This window comes from Oratosquilla oratoria, chromosome 2 (assembly GCF_046742065.1).
Source record: "Oratosquilla oratoria isolate Oo_2021 chromosome 2, ASM4674206v1, whole genome shotgun sequence".
Taxonomy (NCBI): domain Eukaryota; kingdom Metazoa; phylum Arthropoda; class Malacostraca; order Stomatopoda; family Squillidae; genus Oratosquilla; species Oratosquilla oratoria.
This window is the reverse complement of record NC_134778.1, coordinates 78,146,446-78,167,320: the sequence shown is the minus strand read 5'-3', so window position 1 is coordinate 78,167,320 and position 20,875 is coordinate 78,146,446. Positions and strand designations below refer to the sequence as shown.

General features: G+C 40.8%; 1 protein-coding gene across 4 annotated transcripts in view; it reads left to right on the top strand.

The window, feature by feature from the left end:
* The window catches only part of LOC143040407 (uncharacterized), a 42,728-nt gene extending 24,098 nt beyond the window's left edge, over positions 1 to 18,630 (top strand). For all 4 annotated transcript variants that reach the window (XM_076211483.1, XM_076211473.1, XM_076211494.1 and 1 more), the window contains exons 7-10: positions 14,197 to 14,337; positions 14,486 to 14,612; positions 15,594 to 15,770; positions 18,427 to 18,630. In XM_076211483.1, the coding sequence (XP_076067598.1) occupies positions 14,197 to 14,337; positions 14,486 to 14,612; positions 15,594 to 15,770; positions 18,427 to 18,563 (582 nt within the window). In that variant the 3' untranslated portion in view covers positions 18,564 to 18,630. The remainder of the gene's footprint in view (positions 1 to 14,196; positions 14,338 to 14,485; positions 14,613 to 15,593; positions 15,771 to 18,426) is intronic.
* Positions 18,631 to 20,875: the final 2,245 nt, after the last annotated feature.

Here is a 20,875-nt window from a genome sequence, read left to right as displayed (position 1 = left end):
ACGCTCACTGGCGCAATTTCAGCTCAAGATGACCATAATGGAGTTGGTAGCACAGACGAACTACAACGAGATGTAAATCAGGAAAGCGAAATTTATCATTTAATGTGTGTTGTAACGAAGTAAAAATTGAGAAACTGGAAAAATATGACTAGGCTAGACTGAATGAATGAAATATTAAAGGAATTATCCAGAAATATAAAGGATGTGAAAGACAATAAGGAAATATTATGTAACAACAAAACAAGGAAAAACAGCAAAACAAATTGAAACAATAAAGGTACAACAGAGTAACGATATAACAGTAAGAGGTTTAGTAGCTAGAATAACATCAAAGTTTGGATGTGAAACTTGAAACACTTAGATGTGGTGGGGTGAACTGTGTGTATTTGGGTCTAAAGAAAGTTTTAAATAAGGCACTTCACAAAAGCTTAACGTAGAAGTTAAAGGTTATTGGAAGATATAGACGAAGCTTTCTGGAATGAGTGAAGGCTTTCCTAAAAGACGACGATGATGAGTAAAAAGCAGCAACGACTGCAACAGCACTGTAGGAGAGAGGCCAAACACAGAGTATGGGATCCAATATATTTAACGTTTCGCTGCCCTGCTGGGCGAAAACGTTAAATATATTGGTATCCCATACTCTGCGTTTGGCCTCTCTCCTACGACGATGATGATTTGAGTTTACGTCATGAACTCCTATCAGGAGGCTAGGGCTGTGCCCCTTACAGAGGATTTTGTAACGTGGAATTTAATTAACTATGCCCTTGGTCCAACTCGCTGGCGGCAGAGTTCGAACTACCGTCATCTCGACCTCCGCCGCAACCATCGACGCTCTAACCCGCTCGGCCTGCGCGCATCCTGAAAGGAAGATTTATGAAAACAGAAATGAAGAATGGTATTGGATTGGAGAGAAGTGACAAGTGGAGTCCACCAGGGCTCTCTTCTGGCACCAGTAAAATTCGTAATATAAGTTAACGTCATGATAGATGGAACAAATAGTTACGCCAAATTATTTGCCAAGATCATGAAAGGCGTAAAACATGAAGAAGATTCCAAATTGCTACAGGAAAGTTTCAGCAATATTTATGATTAGAACTGGAAGTGAAGAATTGAATTTAATGCAAAAATACGAAATTTTGGAGACCTATAGAAGTAAGAAGGGACTGCCGTGATGTACAACGAGAAATTAAATAGTTACTAAAGCAAAGAAGAAAAGGATCTAGAGGTTTTAGTTGTGGACAACTGTCGCCCAAAAATCCTGGTAACAAAATATCGGAAGAGAAATACAGGCTGCTCACAAAGATAAGTGTGTGTATGATTCACCATTGTCTTAGATCATGTTTTAGACTCGTGATCAACAGCTATCACTCTCCTGATTGAGGGCTCAGCTCATATATGACCTTAACACACACACACAAACACACACACAAACAAACAAACAAACAAACAATTCTTTGCCCACGAGAGTTGGATTCCCGGCTTGCAGTGCATCGATGCTAAAATCATTTCAGACCTGGGCGAGAATCGAACTAGGACTGCTGGATTAGCTTTCGCGAATGGTGCCACTCTGCCGTCGGGCCATGTGTGTATTTTGTGTGTGTGTGTGTGTGTGTGTGTGTTATGTGACCATGAACGACCAAGACCAAATTAAGCCTCCATGACTTGCATCAACATGCCGTGGCATTCAGTATTGTCAACATCTTAACTTCTGCGTATTTCCTGCTCTGGTGTATCTTGTACCTTTCCTTTTATATATTAACGTTTTTTTTTCTATTTCCTAAATTTATTTACTTTAATTTAATTTGTGATGCGTAGTTTGTTCCGTTTTACTCCATGTATTATTTTAGATGTATTTTACCTTGTGTGTCTTAATTTGAATTTATTTTGTTTTAGTTTATGATATAAAGCCTGTTTCGTTTTGTTGTATTTCATTTTATTCATAGCATTCGATCTTATTTTATCATATTTTATTTTATTGCAATTTAATTAATCATATTTTATTTTATTTTATTTTATTCTTTGATTTCAAGTGTTATATAGCAAAGGCTGCGAGATATAATGAGATGTGAACGTAACATCTGTGTTACTCATGCCATCTGTTTGTGCAAAACCTGCTGTACATTCATGAGACCTCGCATGTTTCCTCCACTGATGAAAAATGGCAGGTGATGCTGACCTTAATTTCAGTAACATTTCCATTACGAAACATTTGATCAGATACATTGGTAGCATGGCAAGGAAATGGAGATCAATGCGCCATCTGTTAGCAGAATTTAATACTACAGTGTCTTCGAATTATGGAATTTTTTTTTTTTTTTTTTTTTTTTTTTTTTTTTTTTTCCCACCAGGTGCGGCTTGCTTCATAAAACGTGTTAGTATCTTGAGAAAATAGGACTTCGGGTGTTTATCTGATGGGTTTGGAGTGGAATGGAGGGTCCACAATGTCACCACTGTGAGTTCTAAGGGATGTGCCAGTGTGAACATTTTATGCTTTGCCCCATCCATTTCCACCCCTAAGCGGTGGTAGAACCGGCGCCAGCGCGTGAGATCCCGGCAAGATGTATAATATATATATGTATATATATATATATATGTATATATATATATATATGTATATATATATATATATATATATATATATATATATAGACGTGCATTGGGAAGTTTGGAGTAGGTAAAAAAATGACAGAGGCGAGATATTAGTAAACTTTGCATAAAACTACAATATGAGGATAATGAACACTTTCTTTCAAAAGCGTGTAGGTCGTAAATGGACGTGGAGAAGTCCAAATGGAACAACAAAGAACGAAATAGACTTCATATTAGGAGATGAGAGCAAAAGCGTTAGCAATGTTACGGTAGTAAATAAAGTCAACATAGGTAGTGACCATAGAATGGTAGGTTGCACAGCTAAATTCAATTTCAGAGCCGAGAGAAATAAACTAGTTTTAAAAAAGAAAATAAGCCTTGCAAAGGTATATATATACATATATATATATATATATATATATATATGTATGTATATATATACATATGTATGTATATATATATGTATGTATATATATACATATGTATGTATATATATATATGTATATATATATATATGTATGTATATATATATGTATGTATATATATATATATATATGTATGTATATATATATATATATATATATATATATATACACAAAGTTTGCAAAGAAAAACATAACGACAGGAGACCTTTTGGTCCATAACTAGGTCAGGCGCTTAAGGAAGATAGCTCGTTAAATGAAAAAATAATAAACAAGCGAAACAAACAATTGGCAGACATCATAACCTATTGCTTAAGTGTTTCTCTAAATGAATCTTAAAACTTCGAACCGTACAACATTGCACTGTCTCTGCAAGAAGTTTATTCCATTCATTGACTACACGATTGGCGAAGTTGTTTCTACCCACTTCCAAATTGATTCTACGTCCTGACAGCTTGAAACCGCAATTTCTTCTCCGATTCGTATTCAGTGTGAAAATTTCATCATTTCTGATGTTGTCAATTCACTTTACAAAGGAATACAAAGGCGGAGCATGCCGACAGGAGACCTTTTGGTCCATATGTAGGTCGGATGCGAAAAAAAAAAAATAATAAAATAAATAAAAACTATAATAATGTAAATAACAAAAAAAAAAAAAAATACATAAATAAATGGAACGAGTCACGACTTGGCCTAGTTTGACACTAGGGAGATCCCCAACCCCATTGCATAGAGACAAGTTCAAATAGATTTCAATAAACCTTTCCGCTAATCATCACGGGTCAAACACTTGTTCTTGCTGTTGCCAGTCTGGTTTATTCAGCTGAGGGGCTCTCCCCACTCAGCTAAATGATTAAATAAAGCTTAGCTTGGAGAGGGAAACGTGTGTGCGGGTAGGAGAGTGATAAAAGAATATTCTGGAAACTTTTGTCTTGGCATGAGCCATGCGCGACCTCGATCAAAGAAGACTGGGCGAACCTTCCATCTTGTTACACAACACAGACACGACGACGACGGCATCTGACGCACGAAGAACAGAATATATCTCTGCGGCGGTTCCCGTATACACCTTTATGGAAGTCGAGGGTGGATCCAGGGTTTCCAGAAAGGTTGGGGGGTCTGTTGAGTCATGCATTGTTTCGCATTCGTTGACGTGGCAGCGGATAGGGGGGAGGGGATTTACTCCCATGCAGGAATTTTCTTTGGCGGTATTTAGAATGTAGATATTCGTACAAGATGGGGATTATGTTAACAAAGCCTTTCAGGGATATTATAAGGTTCTCACTTTGATAAGAAAGGGATTTTTTTTTTTTTTTTTTTTTTTTTTTTTTATAGGGAGGGTTCTGGATTCCCTCTTCACGATACTGGAGCCCTTTGGCCAGAGTCCTCGGAAATTGTTTTTGCACTTAACCCATTAAACTCCGATGACAAGATGTCTTGTCATTTGGTCAAATAAAACAAAAAATCATAAAACACCAAAATGTTTGATCAAACACCAGAAAAGTATGACGTCAGTCCTTGCTTCGCTCGCGAGCGAAGCGAGGACTGACGACATACTTTTCTGGTGTTTGATCAAACATTTTGGTGTTTTATGATTTTTTGTTTTATTTGACCAAATGACAAGACATCTTGTCATCGGAGTTGAATTGGTTAAGGTACGTTTTGGAAGCGATTATCGCTCAACGATGATCGTTCATGGCTCAATGATAATCGGCAAACAATTGTCTAGAGCACTTTTTTTACGTGGCAGTTTTCCTTCGAGCTGCAGAGTACAAGGCTGATACCTTTTACCGAACGTACCAACGCGTTTACCCAAATATGATGCTAGGTAGTAGGATGCGTGTCATCCGCTATTGGTTGTGGTAGGCTAACGATTGCACCGAGCAGAAGGCTATTTATTCAGTAACAACATTTTCACTTCTTCAGCACCGACGGGAGGTGGGAGGTCTGTTCCCACGGGGATGAACAAAATACCCTGGCTGCAAACATTATGAAAAGATAACTGCACTCCAGTACAGAAAAAATAAATAATAATAATAATAAATTCTTTCGTTTTGGAACGTCCGTGTGGGTGAGACTGCTTGACGTCAGTCTGAATATAAGGAAAACTACTGCCAGATACCAACGTCACATACCCCCCATGAGCATTTCCTTACGAAGACAGCAGACACACCCAAACCTACAAAACCATAATTGGTACACCCACGGAGCACTTAGTCACTTTGTCGCCTACACACGCAAACCGCTTTTGCCATGGAAGCCCACGGCGATCACATGCGCGGACCCGTGCGTGAGCGCTCTCTCTCTCTCTCTCTCTCTCCCTCTCTCCCTCTCTCTCTAATGAACCCGGGGATGCTACTGTAGTGACGATACCCAGAGGAACCTGATGCATCGCATAGTGATGCCCAATTCACATCAGATCCGAAATGTACAGCTGTCGGGGGTCCATTACCCAGAGAAGATGTCCTTCCTATCCTCTGCAGCGCGGTCAGGATTCGAACAGACACCGATTTCACCGCGCGGTTACCAGACCCGCGACATACCAACCGAGTTACGGTAGGGGCCCCCAAAGGAAAGGCGTGAGCGTATCTGTGCATGAACACGTGGAAACTGCGGCATACACGCGCGCGCACGCACACATTCATACGCACGTATACACGTACATATACACGCACACACACGTACACTTACGCACACAAACATACTCATACACGCATGACGGAAACTGCAGCACACGTGCGTACACGTACGCACACATACGCATACATACATACACACGCATACGTATGCACACACACACACACACACACACACACACACTCACACGCAAACATTATGCTGACTCATTCGCTGACGACGCCAAAATCATGAAACGAGTAAAAAGTGAGGATGACATTGAACCCCCACAAGAAAACCTAAATAAGGATTACACAGGGAGACAAAAGGTGGAAGATGAAGATTATTTTTTTATGGACAAAAGTGGAGACCGTCATAGAATTATGTAATGGGAGATGTAAAAAGAGAAAAAAGATTTGGGAGTCTTGGTAATGGATTATCAGTCTCAAGAAGAATAGGAGGAGGAGGAAGAAGAAGAAAAAATAAGAAAAAAGAAAGAAGAAGAAGAAGAAGAAAAGTATTTATACTATAACAGGCGAGATGAAAGATGTTGGCGAGGAGGAGGAAGAACAAGAAAAATAAGAATGAAAAAAAGAGGAAGAAGAAGACAAACGTTTATACTATAACAGGAGAAACGGAAAATGTTGACGAGCATAAAACAGCAGCATTCTATTATACTGGTTGGAAACCTTATCCTCCCAAGATTGGAATACGCAGCAGTGATGTAACCACCACACAAAAAGAAGTATATAAGAAAAACACGAAGGGTGGCAACTAGAATTATTTGTACGTAATTGGTAACCTCCGACAAGCCTATCATGTCTATCATGTACTTAAAGCTGTCTCACCTTCTCACTTCTCACCAAATTCCTGTTAGTCGTATCGCCTGTCAGTGTTCCAGATGTGCAAAAAGACGCCAATTTCTTCTGTTCTGATGGAGTTGTTCTTCTTCCACTGTCTGCACATCACCTCCTCTCTAACAAGAGAAACGTCGTAAAACAACAGGGCAGGACTCGCAGTAATGGTTAAAAACTGGACAAATTTAGATTTAAAAAGGAAATAGGCAAGAATTGGTTTACTAATAGGTAGGTCGACGAATGGAATAAACTTAGTAACCATGTAGTAAGTGCTGAAACTATCAGTTGTTTTATGAAACGATTAGACAACTTTATGGATGGGGATGACAGGTGGTGACGAATACGGAGCTGCCTAGTATAGTAACCATGTAGTAAGTGCTGAAACTATCAATTGTTTTAAGAAACGATTAGACAACTTTATGGATGGGGATGACAGGTGGTGATGAATACGGAGCTGCCTAGTATAGGCCTTATGGTCTCTTGCAATCTCCTTCATTCTTATGTTCTTATGTTCGTACTAATAAAGGCTCTAGCCTAGAATGATCCTTTGCTTAGCTGACAAAACTTAGGAGAAATTAGATCAACCGGGAAAGAAGAAGAGAAAGAGGTAATGTGATATATCTCTTTAGATCGGTTAAAAAATTTGTGCAGAAAAAGAATTAGACAGATCTTATACCATGACACGCAAGAACATCAAGAGGGTGCAGTAAAAAGCTGAAGAAGACGAATCGCTTCAAGGATGTTGAAATATAGCCTTTACGCATAAATGCAATAATTTGTGGAACAAATTAAAAGAAATAGTTTTTGTGGACAACATAAATAAACTTAAAGCAAAGTTTGATAAACGGAGATGTAGAGACGGGACTCCATGAGTATAGTTCCAGTCTTGTTATAATTTTACAATATTTTACAGTAAGGAAAATAAATTAGGTAATTACAAACACACACACACGAGTACATATACACATACGCACACACACGAGTACATATACACATACGCACACACACGAGTACATATACACATATACACACGCACAAACACGAACACATATACACACGCACACACAAGAGCACACATACCCACACGAACACATATACACACGGACACACAAACACACGCACACACACGAGCACATACACACACGAGCACACATACACACATGAACACACATACGCACACACACGAGCACACATACACACACGCGCACACATGAGCACATATACACACGGACACACAAACACACGAGCACACATACACACATGAACACACATACGCACACACACGAGCACACATACACACACGCACACACATGAGCACATATGCACACGCACACACAAGAACACACAAACACAAACTAGACTCAACGAGAAGAACGGGAGTACACATTCTGATGCTGTGGCTCTCGACTTTTGTTCCACCCTGTAGCACCCTTATCCAGTGTCTACCCCTCCTTCCGTGTACAAATCCGCCTGTCTCAAAATAATTATCATTTATTTCCGGGGTTGATTTGAACTGTGGCGTTAGAAGCGTGGTCTGTTGATGATGTAGATTTTAGAATCTCTAGAATTACACTTCGTAGAAAGATCAGCATTCCAATAATCTAAGTCTGAAATTTATGACCCTCTTTCCTTGCTACCTGCCACGGTCGATGTTTCCTGGTCTAATTATTCCAAAATTAAAAATAGAAAGAAAAAAAATGTCGGGTGTAGTATATCACATTGAACAGTGAAATAAAAAGAACAAAATATAATAACAGAACGAAATGAAACCTAAGTTGGTAAGGTAAAAACCCCGAAACGTTATGAGTCATAACTTATGACTAAAGATGAAAAAGAGAAAGAAGGAAGGAAGCGAAGACGGTGCATATGCCCGACAGGAGTGAACACACACACATTAATGCATATGAATATGAAATAGCAGCGTATACATATGTGTAGGCGTGTGTGCGCTTGTGCGTTCTGTTTGAACAGATGGTTCCTCGAAAAAAATCCTGAAAAAAGTATATAACGAAACTGAGATATTTCGAATCTGATTTTTTCAGGATATTCTGTCTAGATCAATACAATCTACCCAACGATATTCCTACCTCAAAACCAGTACTAGAGTTTATAGTTTCCAAGGCTAAACTTATAATTATCGACGAATGTAAGATGTATACCATGAAGGTTTTCTTTTGGAATATAAAGAAATCAGAAGAAACAAAGTAAAGACTGGAGACAGTATGAATAATCATTTTCCAACCAAATTGCCGCTGGTCCGACCTCACAAGACGTGAGGAAAGAGTGGGTCCGTTATCTTACTGAAAGGAGCTCTGTTGTGAATTTTATCTGATCACCTCTTTTGCGGAACCAGTGCGTTTCGTAATTTTCGCAGAACTGTCGCATACTAGGACGCATTTGTCGTTCGTTGACCCTTGAAAGTGTCTACTAAATGAAAACTTAGATTTTTTACCCCAGTCAAAACCCTACAAAAAAAAATGATAAATGAATGAATGGATAAACAAGCGAATGAATGAATTAGTTAATATATAGTCACATGAACTTGTGTTCTCAATCGTTCAAGCGCCTGCAAGTCGTTTGTTTTGTTGATTGAACTTTGCCTCCGAGACCGCGTCTCGCTACCGGCTACCAATCGTTGCCGAAAATATTCATGATCTACACACTTACACACACCTACATACATACGTACACGCATAAATACATAACACACACACACGTATACACGAACATCTGTATCACGAGCGGGGATGAAAAGGAGAACACAATCAAGGACACTGCCTGTGGCACACCTGGTGTTTGAACGCGCGCGCGTGCGCAGTCGATAATGAGTCACCCGCCGCGCGCGTCAGAGATCCAAAGGACGAACTGTCGACTGGATTACCAAATATATACTATGCTAAATCTAACATGTTTCCCGATAGAATAGTCCTATGTTAATAATAGATAATATAACGGAAACCGAACGTTTTAAGAGGAACGTAAGATGTAGCATTATTTTTGCCAGTCTATATAGTGGCCCGAATGTCTTACTACCCCTACCAATAGAGGTAGTATTACAGTAATACAAAATACATGTCCTGGATTCAGGCTGCTTGTAAGTGTATGGGCACACGAGCGTGTGTATTCAGGCAAGAGCATGGTGTCTGTGCGACATGACGTCACTGAAAGATTCGGCAAACCAGCTCCTCCGAGGATGACAGTACTACGATGGGAACATATTGTTCCAGTGATCTTATTTAGTTCTGTTGTTCTTACAGTAAATAAACTGAATCAAGGACATGTATTTTGTATTACTGTATTACTTTTACCTCTATTGGTAGGGGTAACAAGACATTCGGACCATCCTTTAGTATAATTTCATTTGCTGTCTATTATATTCCCACTTGAGAAACCCAGTCAGCTTGGACCCTAGGAGTATCGAGTCGACTCTCGACTGCGAAGTTGGGGAAGGAAGAGGACGTCGAAGCGGCCTAGTGGGTAGAATAACTATCAATCACCTAAATCACTTTCCCTACCCCCACTCACTCACTCCTACCAAGGTGAGCTTCACTAGACACGCCCCCCTCCGATAAAATTATGAATCACAATGGAGGAAGAATACAAACACCATGAGCTAATATAAAATGATGTATACTAAGGTCGTCCACTACACCCAGGCCACTTTCCCGCATTATCTTATTTGAAAATACATCCTTACAGTCAATAATCTTACTCTTGTTCCCAAATATTTTATTGTACATGAATATAATATTGTGGATACATGACCTAGTAATGGTTAATTATCAGACTACAGAAATGCTCTAGTTTATTATATCGGCACGCAACGACTTAAATACGCATGCGCATCAGGTCTCAACGTCTCCAACTCTGTCAGACGGCTGCCAGATGTTGGATATGAAGTACATCGTTGAACCATTGCGTGGGTAGCGAGAATCGAGGGCAGACATAATCGCAAGAAACCCTCTCTCTCTGGACTGGTTAACACTGGGACAGAGACGTAGAAGATAGAGGGAAAATGTAGAAACAAGGAAACAAAAAACGTTTTATTGTTCGCTTCTTCCCTTTCGTATGTCACGCAGGATTCGGGGGATCACTTGATTGGCTGATCCATGCGCTCTCTCTCTCTCTCTCTGTGTGTGTGTGTGTGCGCGCGCTGTGTCTTGCGACACTGCTTCTGACCCAGGGCAGTGGACAAGATGCAGGGATGGCCCGTCATTCAGGAGTTGCCAAGATAAGAGAGAGTGTGAAGGGGAGTGGAATATGTTGGGGATGGAATGGGTGGGAGTGGTTTTTATGCCTTTGTTTTTTGGCTACCTCCCTTGTAAGGGGTAAAAGCCTTTGGTATATGCATGTATGTGTATATATATATATATATATATATATATATATATATATATATATATATATATATATATATATATAATGTCGCTTTCTGTCCCACCTGCTTCACCCACAACAACCAAGCCTCCACCAACTTGAGGCATTCTTACATGCAATACCATGACTCAAGCAGGGTTTTTTACACACACACACACATACACACACCGGCTTGCTGGCGTAGTGGTGCTGAGCTCAACTGTTAACTTAGCAGTATGATTCGAATCCCCGCTCAGGGATGAAAAGTATCACAATACTGCCGGCACTACAACTTTAGTGGGCAAAGAATTTGGTGTGTGTAAGGTCACAGCATGACCCATAGATCAGGCCATGTATAACTCCTAAGTTCTCATTCGAGAGGGTAATAGCTGTCGATCATGAGTCAAGCACGTCCAAGGCCGTGGAGAATCTCTCTCTCTCTCTCTCTCTCTCTCTCTCTCTCACACACACACACACACACACACACACACACACACACACACACACACACACACACACACACACACACACACCCTAAAGGGTTGAGATGATTCTGGTACGCCTAACACTAACCTAGTCTGACCTAACCTACCCTACCTTGCCCTTACTTAACCTTTGACGTAACCTCGCCTTTGATCGTTTCCCAGACGTGCCCATAATCTCCTTGACTACAGGAAAGTTTTCTTTTTTCCAAAGACAGAATTAATATTATACAATTCATGAAATGCAAACAATGTGTTATTCAAAAATTAATATAATCTCTTACCACGCGAACGAAATTGCTTTGGTAGTTTTTTTAAGATGTCAAAAAAACGAAGTGGTGGCGATATTACTGGTAAACAGAACTTATTTTCAGTGCTCACAAGCTGTCAGTTTAACAAGTTGCACAAACAGCACTTCAAATGATCGCACACTATGCGGCCGTGGATGAAGCTGTTATTCCTGCAATACTGTACGTGAACTTTGATACACTTTTAGTTGAAAAAAAAGATCGATCGTAAGAATTTGAGAAAACTAACCGACATGACGTGGCGGCTCATCTGGAAAGGCAACGAAAACAGAGGCGAATTCTTGCAGTCAGAGGATGGATTTCACAGGCACAGAATCTCCCAGTGACCAATGCTGAAGGTGCTGGTGGTCATGAACACATAATCTTCGTCTTCCCAATGAAATATCTGCGCGAAAAACGGTTGTTCTGTGACCAATATAGACGTGAGAATTGACACCATCACATAATTCGTGATGATTATTTGGTTCAACGTCGCGAACTCCCCCTAGGTCCAACTTGCTGGTGGCAGGATTCGAACTGCTGCCACCTCGACCCCCGTTGCAAGTAGCGACGCTCTAACTAGGTCGTACGTCTCCTCTAAATTGTAAATCTTAACCCTGGTGGCTGTCTCACTCTTTTGCTACTGCCTATTGTTCTTGTGTACTCCAGGTTTTAGCAACAAAACTAGACTACATATTTTTGAATTGCAATACATTGAACCCCGAAATACGTAGTCACTCACAAACATCGTGCAAGTAAATGCAATGAGTGTTTTGGTTATTACCTTTGATATATCACATATATCAATATACTCCCTAACATCTTTTAATTCTTCATAACCTCTTGTTGACCTTTCATCAGATCCCCAGCCTCTTTTTTTTTTTTTTTTTTTTTTTTTTTTTTTTTTTTTTTTAATAACTAAATACCATAACCATATCACATTTCTTCGCTCTTCCATTGTGAGGAGTCCCATTTTTTCAGCCTTTCGTATATTTTATCAACCAGGCTTGGGATAAATACAGGAAAGAATGTGGAGAATGTATTTTGAGTGGAATGGCGCAGCTTAAGCTTCTGCACGCCTTGTGCAAGTTCATTAATTCCTTATGCGGAGTGTACCTAAAGTCTGGACGCAAGATTTTCCCTTAGGTGTCTCGTATCTTTTAACTTTCATTGACTCCACCCTTCCCCTTTAGCACGCCGCAGAAAGAGAAGTCAAGTGGGCTAAGGTCTGGTGAACGAGGAAGCCATTCCACGTGACCAAGTAAGTTAGTTATAAGTTAATAATATTTCCTTTGTGTTCAGACTCTTTGGACACCCTGTGGATATATGCCTTCTTATTCCCAAGAAAGTTCGTTGCCAATCCTTCGCAAGCCTTCCAGGACAGTTTTTTGCTATATGGAACAAACTAGGACTCCTCGCATTTGACAAACACTCCTCAGGAGCTTTTCGAGGAAGTACTTGATGGCTCGCTGGCTGAGCGGGTCAGAACGTCGCTGCTTGCAGCGGAGATCGAAGTGAGGGCGATTGGAAATCTGCCGCCAGCGAGTTGGACCAAGGGCATGGTTCATTAAATTCCACGCTGCGAAGTCCTCTGTAAGGGGCACCGTCCGAGCCTCCTGATAGGGGAAGTTCACGACGTTAAACTAAATCAAACTTGATGGCCGGCTTAGTCTCATCACCTCAACAAAAGTCTTCATCAGGCTTAGCTTGATGTGTTAGAGCGGCGAAAGAATCTTCCCTGAGTCAGGGAGCATTTATTATGCTGAACATATTTTCGGCCGGGTTCCAACAAATGTGATTTTGTACGTGACTCGTCATAGCCTTGTGATTGTATAAATTATTCAGATCACAGATTTTTATTGAGAATCGAACTTGTACTCTCATAGTCCTTAAAGTTCGACTGAATATTCTATTTATCTATTATGTACGGTGATATATTGGAAACTTTAACCATTCAGGTTTGGTTTTCACTGACCCGAAATTTGTTAAGTAAGACTGATTTCATTTCGGAAACTTTTTGGTCGTAGACCAGCGTTTCCTGACGTTCCGTACCAAAGGTCTTTATCCTTAACCATCATAGTTCAGTTAGCTTTATGGTTAAAATTAGTTACTGTACCTCCCTTGGAAGGGGGAAAAAGCCTTGGTATATGTATGTATGTACCTGTTTTTAGCGCATTTTAAACATCCTGGTTCGTTGCACACACACACACACACACACACACACACACGCAATTATTTGGTTAGATTCAGCAATCCCGTGGTACACTTTGTAGATTTTAGTTACACCAACAGACGAGGCGGAAACGCAGGTCGAGTCGAGTTTTCCTCCTTTTCCCCTATCAGCTCCAAACTCAAAATCTCTTGGATTTTACCACCGAATCTACACAGGTCACCGCGACATTTAGGAGCTCTGAAATGCGCGTTTCCAGGTAACCATGCCCGCTAACACGACGGTACTGGAACTCTCACGCCCATGAAATCTCCCGTGAACCCCACCCCACCCCCCACTCCCTTTCTCCCGGGGGACCCTTGTCCCGCAGCAGGTGGTTCCTCTGTAATGAAGCTGGTCGTTCTTTTCTTGCCGCAGCTGGATCGACTCGGGCGCCGGGTGGTTGTGGGATATGCAGTGGTCCCTTTGGCGACTGTCGGCGTCCGCGCCGGCCTGACTAGAACCCTGGACACGGGGCTCGTTACCCGCAACCTGCAGGACACAGCGCCTGACCAGCAGGTGAGACAACCCTGCTCCTCCCGCGCTGCAAGGTCATCATACCCATTACCAATAGACTTTATGACCTTCGAGATAACATGTCAACTGATTGTGTCTGATATGCTGTCGATGGTGTGACTCGTTTTTGTTTTTCTTTCTCCAACCGAAGGAGACTGACGTGACAGGCGAAGTGACGCTCAGCTTGAAGTGGGACGCGGACCAGGCGCTGCTTACCTACACCGTGCACCGCCTGACCCATCTGCGGCTCCCGTCCCACGCGGACCCGAATGGCACAGGTAAGAAGACCGTGGGAGGACCAGACGCCCCGCGACGCGCCGCGGGCCTGGGCGTGGGTCCCCGCCATCTGTCGTCCCCTCTTTCACAATCCTGAACACGTCGGTTTATGGAGTGAGCCAGACAGACACAAGAAGGATGTCGAGATGGTCAAGGAAAAGAGTAGGCGGGAAAGAGAAGGAGGAAAGGGACTTTAAGAAGCAAGCCAACGAAGATCATAGTAAAGGGAAGAAAAAAAAATGGAATGGGATAGGGGAAAGGAAAAAGACAGTAGAGTGCATGAGGACAGAGAGAGGGAAAGTGGAGGGAGATATAATGAAAGATTGAAAAGAATGAATAGAATGTGGATGAATAAAACGTTACACGAGTGCAAAGAGAAGTAGGAAGTGTAGAGAACCTAGTAGCATTTGGTTTAACCTTTAAATCCCTCGCTGCTCTCAATTTCGCGAATCTCTAAACTATTTATATATATATATGTATATCACTGATGAAAAATGTAGTTACATATTCATAAATCACAACTAATACCACAGTCAATAATAGATGTTTTATATATATATATATATATATATATATATATATATATTTATATATATATATATATGTGTGTGTGTGTGTGTGTGCACGTATGTGTGTATACATGCGTGTGTATCTCTTTTTTCCCTAATTTCATAGAGAGTGATCTTATAAAGAAGAAATCTTAGGCAGCTCGGGGTGCTTTGGTTCCACACGCGGACTTATTCTTGGTCATGGAATTCCAGACAAATTACATTAATCTCTTCAATATCGTGACTCACCCCTAGGGACAACAGGTGATAAGGGACATGGAACTGCCTAGTGTAGGCCTTATGGTCTCTTGCATTCTCCTCCATTCTTATAATCTTATGTTAACACTCTTGGTAGCGAATAGGTCAGTAGGAGTTCGCAGACAATCCAAAGGTAGTTGTGCATACTTATGTTTTGCTGTTGGGGGACTGTTTCAGAGAGCATTTACTGCAAGCTCACCGTCTACCGCTCGAACGATATCGTCACGTGGCGTCGAACTCGAGCTTATCCTCGAGTCTCCTGCATCACCATGGAGGAGGACCTCAGCCTGGAACTCGGCGACGACCTGGGCGAGATCTACACCGTCCTCAGCGTCCGCGACAAGAGCAAAACAGGTGAAGTTGTGGTTACACGTCCGTGTATTTACCTAGTTGTATTATACGGCAAGGGGAGCTATGCTCGTGGTGACAGTCTTTGTATCTTGCAACATCCAGTTTGTTCTTAAATTCTTGTATGGTGTTTGCGCACACTATTGTTTTGTCCAATTTGTTCCAGACATCCACCACTCTGTGTTGGCGTTCCGTAATGCCCCTCCAAATAATAATAATAAATAAATAAATAGAATAAAATAGATAAATAAGTAAATTGTCGATGTACGGAGGCAGGGCCCTATAGGCCTATCGACAACAGACTGTCCTACTGCTGGTTACACGGTGCTATACGTAACTCAAACATAAAACCGACGCAACCGTCATCCCATCTGGTGGCAGCCTCTAGAGCAGCGTTTCTCAACCTTTTTGCCTTTGCGTAACCTTTAAAATAAATTGCATGTCTCAAGGAACCCCTGCGCAGAAAAAAACCCGCATATACCATATCTTTTTCATTTTATTTTCATCGTAATAATAGGTTAGATAGGATGATGTCTAAATTACATTATTACAATAACCAAGAATATGTCGTGCGTGTTTAATTATATTACGTAATGAAATAAAATAAAATATCAAAAGTGCATTACCTTATCTCACTTGTTCTCGCGGAACCCTTAGGGACCTTTTGCGGAACCTTTGGGTTCCGGGGAACCCTGGTTGTCAAGTGCATGCGAGTTCATAGAATTTACTTTCTGGAACATTTGATATTGCATTTTGTGTCCTGCCCGCATATTTCATCAAGGTTGAGAAACGTCCAATTGTAGCTAACATGCATCAAAGGTAGATAAGAAGAAATTAAATTGAGAGATAAAAGATAAAAAAGATAAAAATCTCCAACCAACTTACTCTGATGTTATGTACTGAATAGTATTAAAATTCTATCCTTCATAATTATAACTTTAACATGCATATCAACACAATAAAAACTATAAGCGATCAGCTGAGTATGTACAATAGATCTTGCCAACCCGACACAGTCGGTTCGGTTATCTTCGATAAGTTTTGTCGAGAACAAAAGCAGCAAAATTTGTCTCGGTCCAGACGTGATGAAGTAGGTAGATAGGAGTTCGCAGACAGTCCAAAAGTAGCTCTGCATCCCTTACCTTATGTCTTGCTGTTGCGGGCGCTGTTTCAAATAGCATTTACAGCCCACGTACAACCGTGCAAACACGCAATGACACATGCACCCACGCACGTAATCATATGTACACACATACACACACACAGGCACACACATACACACATAAGCATACAAATATACAAACATGCACGCACGCTCACACACAGACACACGCATGTATCCATATGCACATACACAAACACACACGTACGCTAGTAATTACACATACGCACGTATGCATACACAAATAAACACACAAAATGCATTCATATGTACGTACATGAATGCACGTATGAACGCACGCGCGCAATCACACATATACGCACACACGCAGATGTAAACACACACATAAACAAACAAACACACATGTCGTGACGTAATTGTTGTGTTCGTATTAGTGAGAGAATTTGCTTAGGTTATGAAAGACCGACACGAGGTAATGGGGAAATGAAAAAAAATTATATCGAAGGATATCAAAAATCTGTTTTTCGTACAAATATGCGTACTTTACCTGAAAGAGGAAAAATTCTGATAAAAAAAAAACGTATTTGAGGCTAATTTTAATCGATGGAGAGACAAAGGCCGCGAACCTCACTTGTACATTACAATGAAGTAAATACAAGCAGGTACATACACACTTGTACGCACGTACACTACACGTACGCGGGCTGCATACATAAACATGTGTTTCGCACGAGTTAGGTAGCTCACATACCGACGCAACCAGTTGCATGAGACCGGTCGCGGGGCATAACAGTGTGTGTGCGTGTGTGTGCAAGTATTTGTGTGTATATTTGTGAATGTGTATGCATGTATGTGGGGTGCGGGGAGATGTTTGTGTGTGTGTGATCGGTTTCATGCAGCTGTTGCGTCGGTGTGCGATCTGTCTTACGCACACTGTCGTGGAAAGATTTTGTGTTCCCGATGTTTCTGCGCTCAGTTAAGGAACCTAATAATACAAATGTCCTTTATCTGTCCAGGTAACCATTATTGGGTTGGACGTATTAGTGACTTGTAGAATTAATTTTCACACCACCTGAGTCATGATAATGAAATTGTAAAGGTACTGATGTATATATGTATATATATATATATATATATATATATATATATATATGTATAATATATATATAATATATTATATAATATATATATATATAATATATATATATATATATGTGTGTGTGTGTGTGTGTACACACTCACATATTCGGCTTAACGTCGCAAACTCCCCCTATCATGAGGGTAGGGTTGTGCCCCTTCCAGAGGACTTTGTAGCGTGGAATTTATTGAACCATGCCCCTGGTCCAACTCGCTGTCGGCAGGGTTCGAGCTACCGTCACCTCGACCTCTGCCGCAAGTAGTGACGCTTTAACCCGCTCGGCAAGCGAGCAACAGAATATATTTTCCTAATACATTAATTTACATTAGTTTAGTGTAACCAAGAGGAACCTACCCACTCCCCACGTCTGAGAGTAATCTCTAGTTGCAACGGTCTTTCAGAGGGCGGCGGTCGGCGCGTGCTTGGCTGCGCCTTGGTCGGTTTGGGAGCGTCGGTCAGCGAGCAAGGGCGGGAACATTGGTTGGACATGATGCGGGCAGCCGGTGACGCCGTATACAGGACCTACACACTCGTTTAAGACATCGAGCACCCGCTTCACTGTATTATACACTTCATGGTCGTGGAGTAATAAATGGCAGTTACTTGATCGTCTTTTATTCCTCATCCAAACCACTTTATGCTGGCGACCAAAGTGCAGAGGGAGCAGAAATTTAAAAGTTTCCTTGGACCCCAAAGAAGTGTCTCAATTTTTCCACATGGCAAGAATCGTCAATAAAACTGTTGAATATAGAGGTTCATATAAATATAGACAGAAATATTATTACGGTAATATTTGTTACAGTTTTGTTAATTTTTTATGATGGTGTCTTATGATTTACAAACTCTTTAAATTTTCCTCTACATTTTTTTTTAGATTTTTTATTCTGCTCTCAGATTCCTGTGTACACACTAGTGCCGTCGTAAGCCCAGTGCTGGAACCCTGATATCCTGATTAATCCTGAATCTGTATGTAACCTGTTGCCTAGGTTCAAGACAGTTCATAGTGCATAATAGGTATCCATATTGACAAAATTGTCCCATAAGCGGATTTTACTGGAATACTGGTATGTGTTTTTAACACTGTTTTCTGTTTCATTAGATCAATATATTTTTTAGTAGTTTATAATCCTATAACAACAGGAAAATTATCAATTTATCTAATGTATATGGGCTCCTATGGGGGACCCCTAAGGATATAATACCCCCAGGTCCTCTGGGATTGGCACATGACCACATGGGGATATTTAGGATCTATATTTCCAGTAATGGGAATTTAATACAAAATTGCTGGTCCAATAAGCCTTTCCAGAAGCCCGAACTGTGGTCAGTAAGGCGTTTCGAAATGCTTCGTCACGTTCCGTTATGCAGTGGACAATTTGTCTTCGCCGTTTCCAAGCCCACAGCTCAAGCCATCCAGTCGAGATGGTTATCGTGGTTTCCATAGTGCATCAGTCATTGAACAGAAACAAAACAGGTTAATGAAGGGACTGTCATCTCCTCTTAAGGTACATACATACATATACCAAGGCTTTTTCCCGCTTACAAGGGAGGTAGACAAAAAGGAAAAGGCATAAAATAATTTCCACCCATTCCTTCCCTGAATACACTCCACATCCCTCCACCCTCCCTCTTATCTTAGCACCTCCTGGATGACGGGTCATCCCTGCACCTTGTCCACTGCCCTGGGTCAGAAGCAGTGTCGCCTCTTAAGATAAGGTACGTAAAACGACACTGAGTCACTACTTTCGAAGTGTTTTTATCATGATACGGGTACTATAAGATAAATTGTCGTTTTTTGTTCAAGCAGCTCTTCACATACAGGTCCCTCAGTGACTGGGGTATTTAGTGAAGCTCAAACAAACGTGTTTTTTTTTTTGTTTTTTTTTCTCGAACTACAAGATTCAATTGCAGAGTAAATCTATTACCAAAATATTATGCCTTCCATTGTTGTGCAGAATGACCCAAAATCACTGAGGGTATTTTATTGTTAGTAACTGCCTTATTTTTTTTTTTTTTTACAAATATATGTATGGAATCTTAATACCATATAGTGGAGATAATTGAAAGTGATTTGCATTAGTCATTTTAGGTCAGTACGTATATATTACGTAAAATCTCGGAAAAATCTAAAAGGTTAATTAATGATAGTGGCTTTTGGGCCACCCTTTAGTACGTGGAAGTAGGGGCAACTGTACTCAAAGTAAAGCAAGTCTACATCACTAAGGGAAAGGGATTAATTTTTCACAGTTAACAGTTAGGGCCCTTAGATGTATTATATTACCAACACCATCACGTCAATTTAGGGCATTTCTCTGCTGCGCCAATCAAGAAAAGAAATAGTTGTGGTATTTGTGACTTTCATGCAAAATTGGGAAGTTTCTCTTCCACCAACCCTGCTGAAGTCAAATAATGAAATTTCCTGTCATGATACGTCATTATCCTGAACCCTTTCACTGTACACACCCACACACACGCACTCATACATACACACACGTCCACACACACATAAATACATACATACACATGCGTATATACACACAAATACATATATGCACACACATACATGTATATACACAGACATACACATATACATACACAAATACATGCACACACCTACATGTATATACACATACATACATGTATGTACATACACATACACAAATGCATACATGCATACACATGCACACACATGTGGTGGAGTGGTAGAGTTCCCTGCTGCCATTACGGTGGTCCGGGTTGGAATCCCGCCCAGGGCTGAAATAATTTTATTATAGCTGCGTTGAGAATCGTTACTCCAACTCGTGGGCGGCGAGTTGGGTGTGTGTGCGTGTACGTGTAAGGTCACAGTAT